Source organism: Sinohyriopsis cumingii, unplaced genomic scaffold (genome assembly GCF_028554795.1).
Source record: "Sinohyriopsis cumingii isolate HCF-2022 unplaced genomic scaffold, ASM2855479v2 utg000622l, whole genome shotgun sequence".
Taxonomy (NCBI): Eukaryota; Metazoa; Mollusca; class Bivalvia; order Unionida; family Unionidae; genus Sinohyriopsis; species Sinohyriopsis cumingii.
The window spans coordinates 4,585,606-4,598,034 of NW_028315918.1; the positions used below are offsets into that span (position 1 = coordinate 4,585,606).

A 12,429-nucleotide genomic window follows, 5' to 3' on the forward strand; every position below is an offset into this window, starting at 1 on the left:
CAAAGAGCAATTCACGGATGAGTACCTCTGTGACTTTGGTCTTAGCACGGAGACGGGCGATGTTGAACAGCTTGCCGTCAGCCCTGGTATGGATGTACACTCCCTCGCTGCAGTCCTTGAATGCGTACTGGAGAAGCATGGAGAAGAAGATGGCAAAGAGCGTCGGTGCAAGGACACAGCCTTGTTTGACTCCGCTAACGACTGGGAATGCTTCAGATGTTGCGCCATTGAAGCACACTGTGCTGTGCATGTTCTCGTGGAACGACATAATGACACCAAGCAGACGTGGGGGGCAGCCGATCTTCTGCAGGAGTCTGAAGAGTCCACTCCGACTAACCATGTCAAACGCCTTCGTCAGGTCTATGAAGGCAATGTAGAGGGGCATCCGCTGCTCGCGACACTTCTCCTGCAGCTGACGTAGTGAGAAGAACGGACCATTCCCTCGTGGCCAGCAAGGTGCGAATATTACCCAAGAAGCTGCACCACGCCAAGAAGAAGGGTCACCCACGTATCAACACCTACTGTGCAAGCAACCCAGAGAAAACACAGCAGTTCATCAGCAAACTGAAGGAAGCCCTCACCAAAGTGACACCTGATGACACCATTGATTCCAAGTGGTCCCATATCCGTGACTCTGTGTACAATTCAGCCATCACAGCTTACGGGAAGAGGGAGCGAAAGAATGTCGACTGGTATGAGGCAAACTGGGAGGAGATGGAGCCCGTGACTGAGGCAAAGAGGAAAGCCCTTCTGGCATACAAGGCTGCACCTAGCCCCAGAACACTACAAGCCCTCAGGATTGCAAGGAATAACGCCCAGAAGACCGCCCGCCGCTGTGCCAACACCTACTGGCTGAACCTTTGCAACAGTATACAGACAGCTGCTGACACCGGGGATACAAGAGGGATGTATGAGGGTATCAAAAAAGCGACAGGCCCCCCCAGCTACAAGACCGCCCCCCTCAAGTCCAAGACGGGCGAAGTCATCACAGACCAGGGGAAACAACTGCAGCGATGGGTTGAGCACTATCTCGAGCTATATGCAACCCAAAACAATGTCACTGGAACTGCCCTGGACGCCATTCCAGACCTGCCTGTCATGGAGGAGCTAGACACACAGCCCACCCTGGAAGAGCTCGGAAAAGCCATCGATTGCCTTGCCTGTGGGAAGGCTCCTGGAAGCGACGGCATTCCGCCTGAAGTCCTCAAGAGCGGAAAACCAGCACTGCTCCAACCCCTACACACACTCCTCTGCCTTTGCTGGGAACAGGGATACATCCCACAGGACATGCGTGATGCCAACATCGTCACTTTGTACAAAAACAAAGGAGACCGTAGCGACTGCAACAACTATCGGGGCATCTCCCTCCTCAGCATCGTCGGAAAGGCCTTCGCCCGTGTTGCCTTGGCACGCTTGCAGATCCTAGCCTCCCACGTCTACCCAGAATCCCAGTGTGGATTTCGAGCTGGCAGGTCAACTGTAGACATGATCTTCTCACTACGTCAGCTGCAGGAGAAGTGTCGCGGGCTGTAAAGCGATTCATTAATATCTTTGTTATAACATATCAAGACTGAATACGTGTTAGTGTCAACCACGTGTAGTTTTTGCATGCCAACGTTGTCATGGTAATACCTTAATTAAGTAATGATGATTTCATTTATGATGGATGAACATTTTCATTTGCGATGGCTATTGAATCTTCCTGTTTAACATACATTCAATATCGTTAATACATATGCATGCGTAGTTTATTTGCGTTGATTATAATGTATGCTTTTAAAAGACATTTGTTATATTCTGTGACTTGTAGGCACCATTATTACGTTGTGGTTGCAATGAAAGTCAAGTCACATCTGAAAAAGAATTAAGAGGTTATTGATACAAATATGTACACTTTGTAATTATAACTCTAATGCTGTATTGCGCATTCAGAATTGTCCGCTCATTGCTGAGAATGAAGAAAGTATTGATTTATTTCTTTGTAAAAAGTGGGTACTAACCTAATATCTCTGGTAACATCACAACCTACACTTGAGTGAAAAGTGTGTGCGTGTGTGTGCATTCCGCTTGCATATTCACGGTATTTTTATTTAAATTAAATGTCTCTTTTTCTCTCTGCAGTTGCATTTATCTTTCTTCTCTCTCTTTGTATTTGATTTTCCTTTTTTCTCTCTTTCTCTCCCTTACATCTCTCTGAATATTTATTTCTCTCTCTTCCTTGTCTCTTAGCATTTGCATTTTCTCTGTTTTTTCCACTCTTTCTCTCCATTTCCTAATTTTGATTTTTGAAGCATATTTCCATCTAGCTTTTATAACTGCAATTTTTAAAATTTACTATCAAAATCACGTACAGATTTCATATTGAAATGCAAAGTAGTTTTATCCCAGAAATATTTTCCCCAAAATACTCTTTTTCACTACTTGGTTAAAGAAGCATTCGCTTAAGAAAGAACATAATATCTGTCAAGCTCATGCAACGCGTCCGTTTTCAAAGATTCTAACATTCTTTGGTAGGATCTAAAACAAAGATTTCTACTTTAGATGATGTTGTGAAAGTTTGCTGGTTTCACGGAATATTTATCAAATAAGTGAATTTAAAAACATATAGATAAAGCAGGACAATGAAAATTTCGAAATAAAATCAATTTACATTTCAAAAGACAACTTCGGCATATATCTGAAAAGGTTTTCTAACAGCATTCATATAATTTAAAATGCATAACTTTATTACATTTGGTTCACATATTGCACTATTGGTTTTGGTGTCCTTTGCGTCAATCATAATTCTTGCAGTCTAAGAATGTCTAATTTTTGCCTCATCATGCATGTCAATGTGTTCATCTTCCATATTTTAGTTTCGGTAGGGAAGAGGAGAATCAAGCATCATTTAAGTTATGTGTATGACGTTTGGTACACTCCTTGAATATGTTGTACAAATATGCCATTTACTATTTTCAATTCTTCAGTTTCAATAGTTTATACATATTCATTGATTGGTTTGTTCATAAATATGTCCTTCATTCAAGAGCATAACTGTTCTCTATATCCATATAATACGTTGTATGTGTAGTAGAAAATGCAGTCTAGCTGTGCCTTTGCTATTCACAATTCTTGTATTGTTTGGTGTTTTTCTTTGTTTTGTTTTTGTCAGTACAGTCATGCATCGATCCATGGGTTTGCTTTCAGGGCAAAATCAAAATCTTCTTAATGCTGTATTTCTCTTTAAACTTCAGTTAACAAATTAGACCGTTTATGTTCCTTTCCCTATTAACAATTAGTGATTTTCAATATATTTAACGTTTTTGTCTATTTGTTTTTCACTTATCTGCTATTCATTTTCATTTCTGGAGTAAAACTGTGTTGCTTATAACTTCACTGTGTATTGTATGCATATAAACCAATCCTTTCCTATATATAGAAATATTCGACATAACCACTACTAAAACACAGCTAAAATATTGACACACAATGCAAATTATTTTAACCTAAAGAATATGTATACATGTTTGCAGAATGAGAAAATACGAGCATGAACATACATATGCAAACTGCATGCGTGCGATTGAGCTTAGTAACATATAGCATTATCTAGGTCCAATCCATTTAAAAGTCCAGTTTACTCTACAAGTACTGGTATGTATATACAAATTGCATTTGTTACAAGATTTGCTTCCTCTGGTTCTTGGTATGTCGTGCAAGCATTCGGTATGTCTTATTCTTGACATTTATTGAAGTACACACAATCTTTCGCTCGTTGTAAACCTGAGGATTGCGCTTAAAGAAGTGTTGAAGTAATTATATTAATATTATTAAATTTCTTTTCAGGTGACATGAAACATCCTGACTATTATTAATGTTCATAACCAAACCACGGACTGAAATGGCGATCGTATATTATCAAGCGGTTTTCTTTTTGGTACTCATTATTTTAATGCACTTATCTCCTAGGAATATTCAAGAGCTACTTGCATTCTTTCAGGACACCATACATGCAGATGTTATCACATTAGTAATATTTATCGTGATGTTTATCAATATGCCATTAATATTTGATATAACAACCCAGACATTTCCAAAACATGTCTCAACTTTGGTTCTACATATTGCTGACAAAATGAATGTACTTTCGTTTGCAAAGGAAAGCTTACACTTTAATCAGTTGATTAAGGGACTGAAAACTTCAGACCATTTCCAGCAGAAATATATGCGTGATGCCTTGTCAAATAAAATTTTGATTGGTTTATACATCAACAAATTAGTTGCAAGAAACTGTGCATTGGAGCAGCAGACTGAAACATTTATAAAAGACTTCGGTGACCTTAGTCGAACTGTGTGTGTTGTAGTAGAGCACCCCGATGTAGACGAGGGCATGTTATATGACTTCTTTTATGATTTACCTCTTGTCCCCAACCATAGACCAAATTTACATCAGGACGAAGGCGAAAAGAAAACTGAAGTAATGAAGCAAAGAAGACGCCAAAACTTCTCTTCGCTTTCAAGAAGACTTGAAACATTCACAAATTCAAACCTCTCTGCTGATGCCAAAAGGTTTGCTGAAAGTGGGTTTTTCTTTTGTGGTAAGTGTAAATATATATTCTTCAATTATTTGATACACTATATAGGTAAATTACATCTGGCACGAATATATATATATATATATATATATATATATATATATATATATATATATATATATATATATATATATATATATATATATATATATATATATATATATATTCAGGGATTTATTGCCCATATTCACCATGTAAGAACTCAACTCTAAATGTTACCACTGCAAGCTACTAGCTGATGCAGCGTCATCTTGCAGTGGTAACATTTAGAGTTGAGTTCTTACATGGTGAATATGGGCAATACTTCCCTGAATATTAGATATTTACCATTATCCGTAAAAGGGCATGGTAAGATATAAAGAGCAGAAGAATCTTTCTACAAACGTGTCTAAAATTATTTCGTTCAAATAATAATAATAATAATAATAATAATAATAATTATAATAATAAAATAATAAGTTTTGATCACGAATAAGAGTCAAAGATTTACGGTTTAAAATGCAGACGAGGCATCTAATGGCAGGTTAACTCCTAGTGGACAAAATTTATTTAGAACATTATCCCTTCTCAATAAAGTCTGATTTAATACACTGATGAAAAGAAAAATGCAAACAATGATTTAGATACATGTTTTAGATTTGTTGTATGGAACATATAAGTAGATATGAATAATTTTTCACAAACTACAGGTACATACTTTTGAGATTTATCTCTTTTATGTTTATCTCCTTTGTTAATTCAGGAAAGCTGGACAGAGTATGCTGTTATGAATGTAGCATTGTAATCAGCAAGTGGAACAAAGAGGATGATCCATTATTGGAACACATCCGTCACTCACCCGATTGCCCCTTTGTAGTCTCTCTGCTACCTGAAGATTTACATCATGATATCAGAGTACGTAAAATGCTTCAAGGTTAAATTCGTGCTGTATTGATGATGTTCAATACGTAAATAATGTATAAGCAGGAAACATTATTTCAAAATTAATTTAATTACATATTTATTAAGAACATAAGTTCAGACTCAAAGAAACGGCTTTTATGCAATAAAATTAAATACGTTCAAGATATTGATTCCCTATATTAATATATGTGAAACACATCTTACTGATTTTAAAACTGTCTATTACAGATTTTTTCCAAACGTGATTTAAGACTCCAGAGACTCAATGGTAGTTATACTACCATCATTACTATATTCCAGAACTAAATTTGTAAGTAAGCTTTATCACATGAATCCAAGATGGAAAAGACTTAAGGTCTAATTGTACAATTTAAAGGAAACATAATAATAATAATAATAATAATAATAATAATAAGGAGGATTTTGTATAGCGCCTAATCTTTAGAAGCTCTAAGCACCTTAAAACATTAGACAACACCAATAACATAAAACACTTACATAATTATATGATTACAACAAAAACAAAAGCACCATGAAATTAGAAAACATAAAAGTTTTAGCTCAGTCTTACAAAAGTACATGTATATGTATCTAGTCTATAATCCTTAATTAGTCACGTTTCTTTCTTTTCTTTGCATTTCATAAAGCAAACATATTTTCCCTTCAATTTGTTTAAGGAACAGTCACAACATGCAAGAAGAAATGAGTCCAACAACATAAAAACAGTGCTAAAAGGTGAGGCATATGAATTAGCACTGCAAGGCTCTTTCTCAATTTTTAAAAAAATAGTCATTAATCCATCAGTGGATTCCCAACCTACCCACCCACCCCCTCATCCCCCATCGTTCACCTAGGTAAGGCATCTAAGGGATACATTCCACAAGGAGAAATGCATGAAATAATATCGCAAATTGAGGAAGCTAAGTATCTGATTGATCAGGCAAACTAAAATTATAGGTTGTTGAAACTAAGAGCAGCAACACCCTGTGGAAGGGTCAAAAATGCTGATGACATCCCACAATGGTTCTATTTCCTGTAGGTTCAAGCACAAGTATGATATAGCAAGACTTCGACAAAAAAATTACTGAAACGTTCAATGATTTCATCCCAAATATCAACAGTAACTAATATCAGAACAGGATAACTTTCAAAACATTTAAAGTAGTTTATGTCATATTCAAATACCAAAGATCTCAACAACAAAGCATTGACAATATTCGCTCATCAACATGTACTATTCATTCGGGATCACCCAGTCTCTATTTAATGCCCTCTCCTCACTTTTACTTAAGTAACTGACCTTCCATTAAATAATGAATTCGAATATAGTTTTTGCAGATGATGCAAATTAGATACTAAACAATATTTATGCCGAATTTATCCAAGCGATATTGTTCTAAGAGTCTTTGGGAGCTCAGAGTTCGCTATAACCAAAGTAACATAGTAAATGTATAGCTGTAATGACGTCACAAAACAGCATAAATTGGGGAACTCAAACAATTTCTTTGACTAACTAGTTATCAGTTAGTAAATTTCAAAGATGAAATACTTAATGGTCTATATGTAGCTAATAATTTACAATGAGAGAGCCATATTTTTTGTAAACTTAAGAAATTGGCGGCATATGTTCATTAAGATATACCCATTTATTATTAATTAAAATCATAGAGGACAGAACTAAATGACTTCAAATCATAAAATAGTTGATTTTACCAAGGTAATTATTGTAGATAATGGAAATCTAATCCTATTAGCCAAGGACAGTAAAGCTATATTTATAGAATGCCACCAATGTAATCACATGGGTTACAGAGTTACATTTTGTTCCAAGTAGGAATCAATTCCATGATGTGTACCTAACGCTATAGGTTTAAGCTATTACCGGTATACCAGCCCGATGCAGTATTTTGTTTGGTGGTACTGAACCGGTGCATTGATAAATTCAATCAGTAAGGAAATGTACTGTTTCTGAAGAATATTGTTACGACTTAAATTAAAATCACATTTGTATTATTTATAAAAAAAATAGTAAACATAAATGAACCTTCTTTTCACCAGATGGTTGTATTTGACACAAATGAATACTGAATATTACAAATATAGCTTTATTACATACTCCTTCGATCTTAGGTGGCTGATCTTGCGTGCGATACTGATGTTCAATTCCGTACGGCACGCCTATAATTTCCGCATCGCGTACCCAGCCTGAAACTTCTTTTATAACTTTGAATATTAAAAAATAATCCACCTATAAAATATCCGGAATAATTTATTGCTATACATTTTAAATTATTAAAATATGCTAACACGCACTTCTAAATGTAATTAATGTAGTCATGTTTGGTGAAGTTGGACACTCTTAAAGCTGCGGAGAGCATCATTAGTAGCGTCTTGCAGTTTATATACATTTCATAGTATATAGACGAGTTATTAGAAAACGTTGAGATGGACAAAAAACATATTACACAGAATACTTGACATGGAGTTCTCAGTTGAACATCAAACATGAGAGAGAGAGAGAGAGAGAGAGAGAGAGAGCAAATAATTTGCCGCTGATATTTGCAAAAAATCAAGATAAAGTAAGAAAGATTAAGGCATGGTATGAACTACTGATCGGAATAATATTTCTTACGAGCATGTTTATGTGGAGGGACTTAAAATTTGTCTATTAAAATGACAGAGGAATCGAATCTTTTGGCTGTGTGGCTTAAGACAGTTATGTGATAGGTACAACTGAGTCACGCGAAATAATGGTACCTCGGTATACCACGGTATTTCTAAACATACCGCGATATGTAACACAGTACACCGCAGTTATATTAGAGATCAATAATTCGATGTGTTGGGGCAGGACCTGACACTGTTTTACTACCTGTCTATCAATATTTGGAAAAATAACACAATATTCTATCTATTATATTATTTGAAGAAAAAAAATATTAATTACTTTGGCAAGAAAGATAAGAAAATATTTCAACTCAAAAGAAATTTACGGTCAGTTCTTCACACCGAAAAGTTAATTGCCAACACCTGATAGTAGAAGGATTTGCTACTTGTATTTTCACTGTTGTATAAATTAAAATCTAAAAGCTGTCACTAAAGTGGGATGATTAAGCCTATAATAAAGCTGATACTGTGAAAAACATCGTACTGACATGGGGAGCCTACTGATAAAAAAATTAAAGTGTCAGTACTGAAGCCAACGATTTGCTAGGTACACTTTTAGTACAATAGGGAGGGAACAGTTAGAAAACACACTCAAATGAGAAAATTAGACCATGTTCAGCCAGAAACAAATGCACTCCTGAAAACCCTTGGATGATTCGTAGCCTTACAAATTATTACATATACTACACGCATTCACATACCCTAGTAAATAACTAAAACATCACATGTGTGGTTTCTTTTGTGACTTTTATTCCAAAACTTTGACTCAACTATGTTTCACATCATTCCATTTGGCCACTGCATTGACATACGCGACAGATGTCAACATTGATATAAGGATCATAAATGTAGACAAAACTACAGATACATGTCTTGTTCCGAGTGGGCGAAAAAAAACGAGACACATGTACCTTCACCATATTAAATGAATTTAAGAATACATTGTTTTAAGAATTTGAAGATTCGGTATCTTTTTATCATGCAGATTAGAGTTTCAATTATCTGCTACTGCGACGCAACATTGTATGTTGGACATAACCTTGTCCAGAAATAAGTTTATTTTCCACTTGACATAAGTTATTGATTTTTTAAATTTTATTCTGTAAACAACTAAAATACAGCTAAAATACTTTTTGTGTATGAGTTTAATATCAGGATTATTATTAATAGAAGTAAATGTGTATATTCGGGTCCATGTATAGGTTATTGGAATTTTTTTGCAATTTAACTGGGGTACCTGACATCGTCCAGATTCTATATTATAATTTTTAAAATATATTTATAATCATAACTAAAATTATATCTTTGTAAACATTATGAACCATTCAGAAGGTTATTTTCCATTAGGTACTGGTTTTTATTTTACAAAGCAAAATGCTAATTATGACCCGAGGTCAAGTAGAAGAGTATATAATATTGTTACTGGAAAAAAACTTACGCTCCTCTTCCAACACTCACATTTTCATTGTTCATACATACAACGTTATATTGGGTAACCGAGACCAGCTACTTGGAATGAATTGCCTATAGATCTTTCAAGAGTACTCTTCACTCTCACCTATTTCGATTACAAGAACAGGCTTCAAGGCTTATTATTTTTCACGTCCTTAATTATTGTCAGCATGTTTTTGTTTTGCATTTTCATGACATTTGTTCTTGTGATATTGTCATTGTATATCTTTTTATGTGTTATCTATTATTACAAAGCACTTGGAGCTTATAAACATGATTCACTGTTCTAAATCCACATATTATTATTATTATTATTATTATTATTATTATTATTATTATTATTAAATTCTGAGTGTTGTCATCATACATGATCATTTCTAAAATTCTAGGTCGTGTTATATTCTTTGAGACCATGCATGTATGTTAATTGCGTTCAATGAAGTGTATAGATCGATGCCAAGGAAATGCTGTGATAAATATATTTCATTAGTCTACAGTTATTTGTATTCTTTATGACAGATGCCTTGCAGAAAGCCAGCTCGCCAAAACTGACAAAAGATCATCTGAAGGAAACTAAATGGACAAAAAAATCTGCAAGAAGCCCTGAGTACCAGTCTGTTAAGGCGAGGATAACCACTTTTCTAAAATTCCCAGGTGACAATGGAATAAAGATACAGGATATAGCAAACGCTGGATTTTACTACACAGGTATTACAATAAATGTCGTTAGTACAGTTGTATCTGTCATACTATTGTTTGAATTCTAAAGTATTATTTTGGTTTGTGGAGCGACTTTCCACATTCTCTGCACTTGAGTAATAGTTCATGAATTTATTTATTTTAAGATCTGCTGGATATCAATTTTCTTTCAACAGTAATAGTGACATCATTTCAAAATTATAACCATCTTCAGCATTTCGTGCATCGCCAAATGTTTTGGGATAGCATTTATAGACAATATATTTTATGATCAGGCGTATACGCCAGATTGGATTGCCTCCTTTGATTATAATTGATGCACCATCACTAACTAAACACTGTAAATTTATCGATGAAATGCTGCCCTGAAGAAACTCTACACTTTCATAACCAAACAATTAATTTAGATTGCATCTGCTGCAGTACTGTCTCTACAATGAATTTAGTGAAGTATGCGAAGATTTTACCGTATATAAAGGAGCAAAAAATCAGAAATTGATTTCTTGCAAGGTGTAGAACAGGACTGACTATGCATGGGTGAATCCATTCAAAATATGCTTGGGTACTAATGCGTGGATACAATGTACTAAAGTTTAGATTACTCAGGGGTATCAACAGCTTTATGACAGCGATATATTCTGAAAGAGTATAAGGTCTCTCTGAGGAGCATGATATTGAGACTCTTATCTTGTTAGTTTATTTTTATTTTTTATTGTGGTGTGGGATAAGAATCTAGATGTATTTAGCTATACTGGTTATAGAGCAGAACAGTGCGTCAGATGGTCTTTAAAATCTTGTTATTACTACTACTCCTGAATGTATGGCATATCAACAGGGGGTTTTCGCTAAAAGACTTCTTATAATGTCTAGTTGGTCCGAAAGAAATTGTGATATCAAGTATGGCAGCAAATCATGAAAATTTTGTTATCGCAAGTTCCCCTGAACAGAAAGTCAAATTAACATTGGCTTTTCTCCAAAACATACCTGTTACGTCCACTTGGTCTTAAATGACAAAGGTTACTATTTAGCATACAGTCGCCATACAGTGCTAATCTTGAAAATGTTATTATAGCTTCTCCTGAATGGACAGTCATATAAACATGAGAGTTTTACTAAAAGACTTATTACGTCTAGTTGGCCCTAATTGGAAATGGCACCAATCCAATGTTCATTATGGCTGCCACATCAGACATATTTAAAACCATTTTATTGTTATTGCTACTCATCCTGAATGGATGGTTTTTGTCGGCATAAAGTTTCTACTAAAAGACTTGTTTTGATGTCTAGTTGACTCAGAATGAAAATTGTACATATCTAGTGACCAATGTGGCCGCTACCTTGATCATCTTTTCTCTACTAAATGAAAATGGTACCGCTCTGAAGACTATTATTAATGCCATTGCAGCCATCTTGATAATTTTGTTATCGCTACTTCTCCTGAATGGATGATACCATATATAGGAGGTCATAAATGAAAGCGGTTCTAAACTGATGTCCAAAATAGCTATCACAGCAGCCATCTTGAAAAGTTTATTATCGCAGCTCTTCTTGAACAGAAAGTCACATTAACATGGGGGTTTCACCAAAAGATTTCTTTTGATATCGAGTTCTTTTTAATTGGTGCTGAACGGACATCAATGTGGCCACCATAAAGTTGCCGTCTTGAAAATATTGTTATTGCTACTATTCTTATATGGTTGGTCACATCAACATTTTCACTGAAAAACCTTTTATCACGTTTAGGTGGTCCTAAGTGGAAATAGTGAAAATCTGATATCCAATATGTCATCATTTAAATGTTTTGTCGCAGCTCTTCGTGAACAGAAAGACCAGTTATATCAACTACATTATACCAATTCTTGATAGATGAGTTGCAGAGAGCGAACTCTTTAGATTTGGCAAAAGATCGTCATGAAGAAAATAAAAGTTCAGAGAAATCCACAGACCTGTGTACCAATACAAAGAGTCGAGGCTCTCCACCTTTGGAAAATTCCCAAATGACAATGAAATAATTATCCTAGATATAAAATGAGCTGGATTTTATTACACAGGTTTTACAGTCGTTTTCATTAATATTCAACTACATTTCATAATATTCAAGGTTTAGTAGTGCAGAATGTCTGAAATGGAAGCT

General features: G+C 35.1%; 1 protein-coding gene across 2 annotated transcripts in view; it reads left to right on the forward strand.

The window, feature by feature from the left end:
* The window catches only part of LOC149773705 (putative inhibitor of apoptosis), a 47,669-nt gene that overhangs the window by 12,411 nt on the left and 22,829 nt on the right, over positions 1 to 12,429 (forward strand). For both annotated transcript variants that reach the window (XM_089946109.1, XM_089946110.1), the window contains exons 2-5: positions 3,826 to 4,577; positions 5,317 to 5,468; positions 6,155 to 6,212; positions 10,116 to 10,304. In XM_089946109.1, the coding sequence (XP_089802235.1) occupies positions 3,854 to 4,577; positions 5,317 to 5,468; positions 6,155 to 6,212; positions 10,116 to 10,304 (1,123 nt within the window). In that variant the 5' untranslated portion in view covers positions 3,826 to 3,853. The remainder of the gene's footprint in view (positions 1 to 3,825; positions 4,578 to 5,316; positions 5,469 to 6,154; positions 6,213 to 10,115; positions 10,305 to 12,429) is intronic.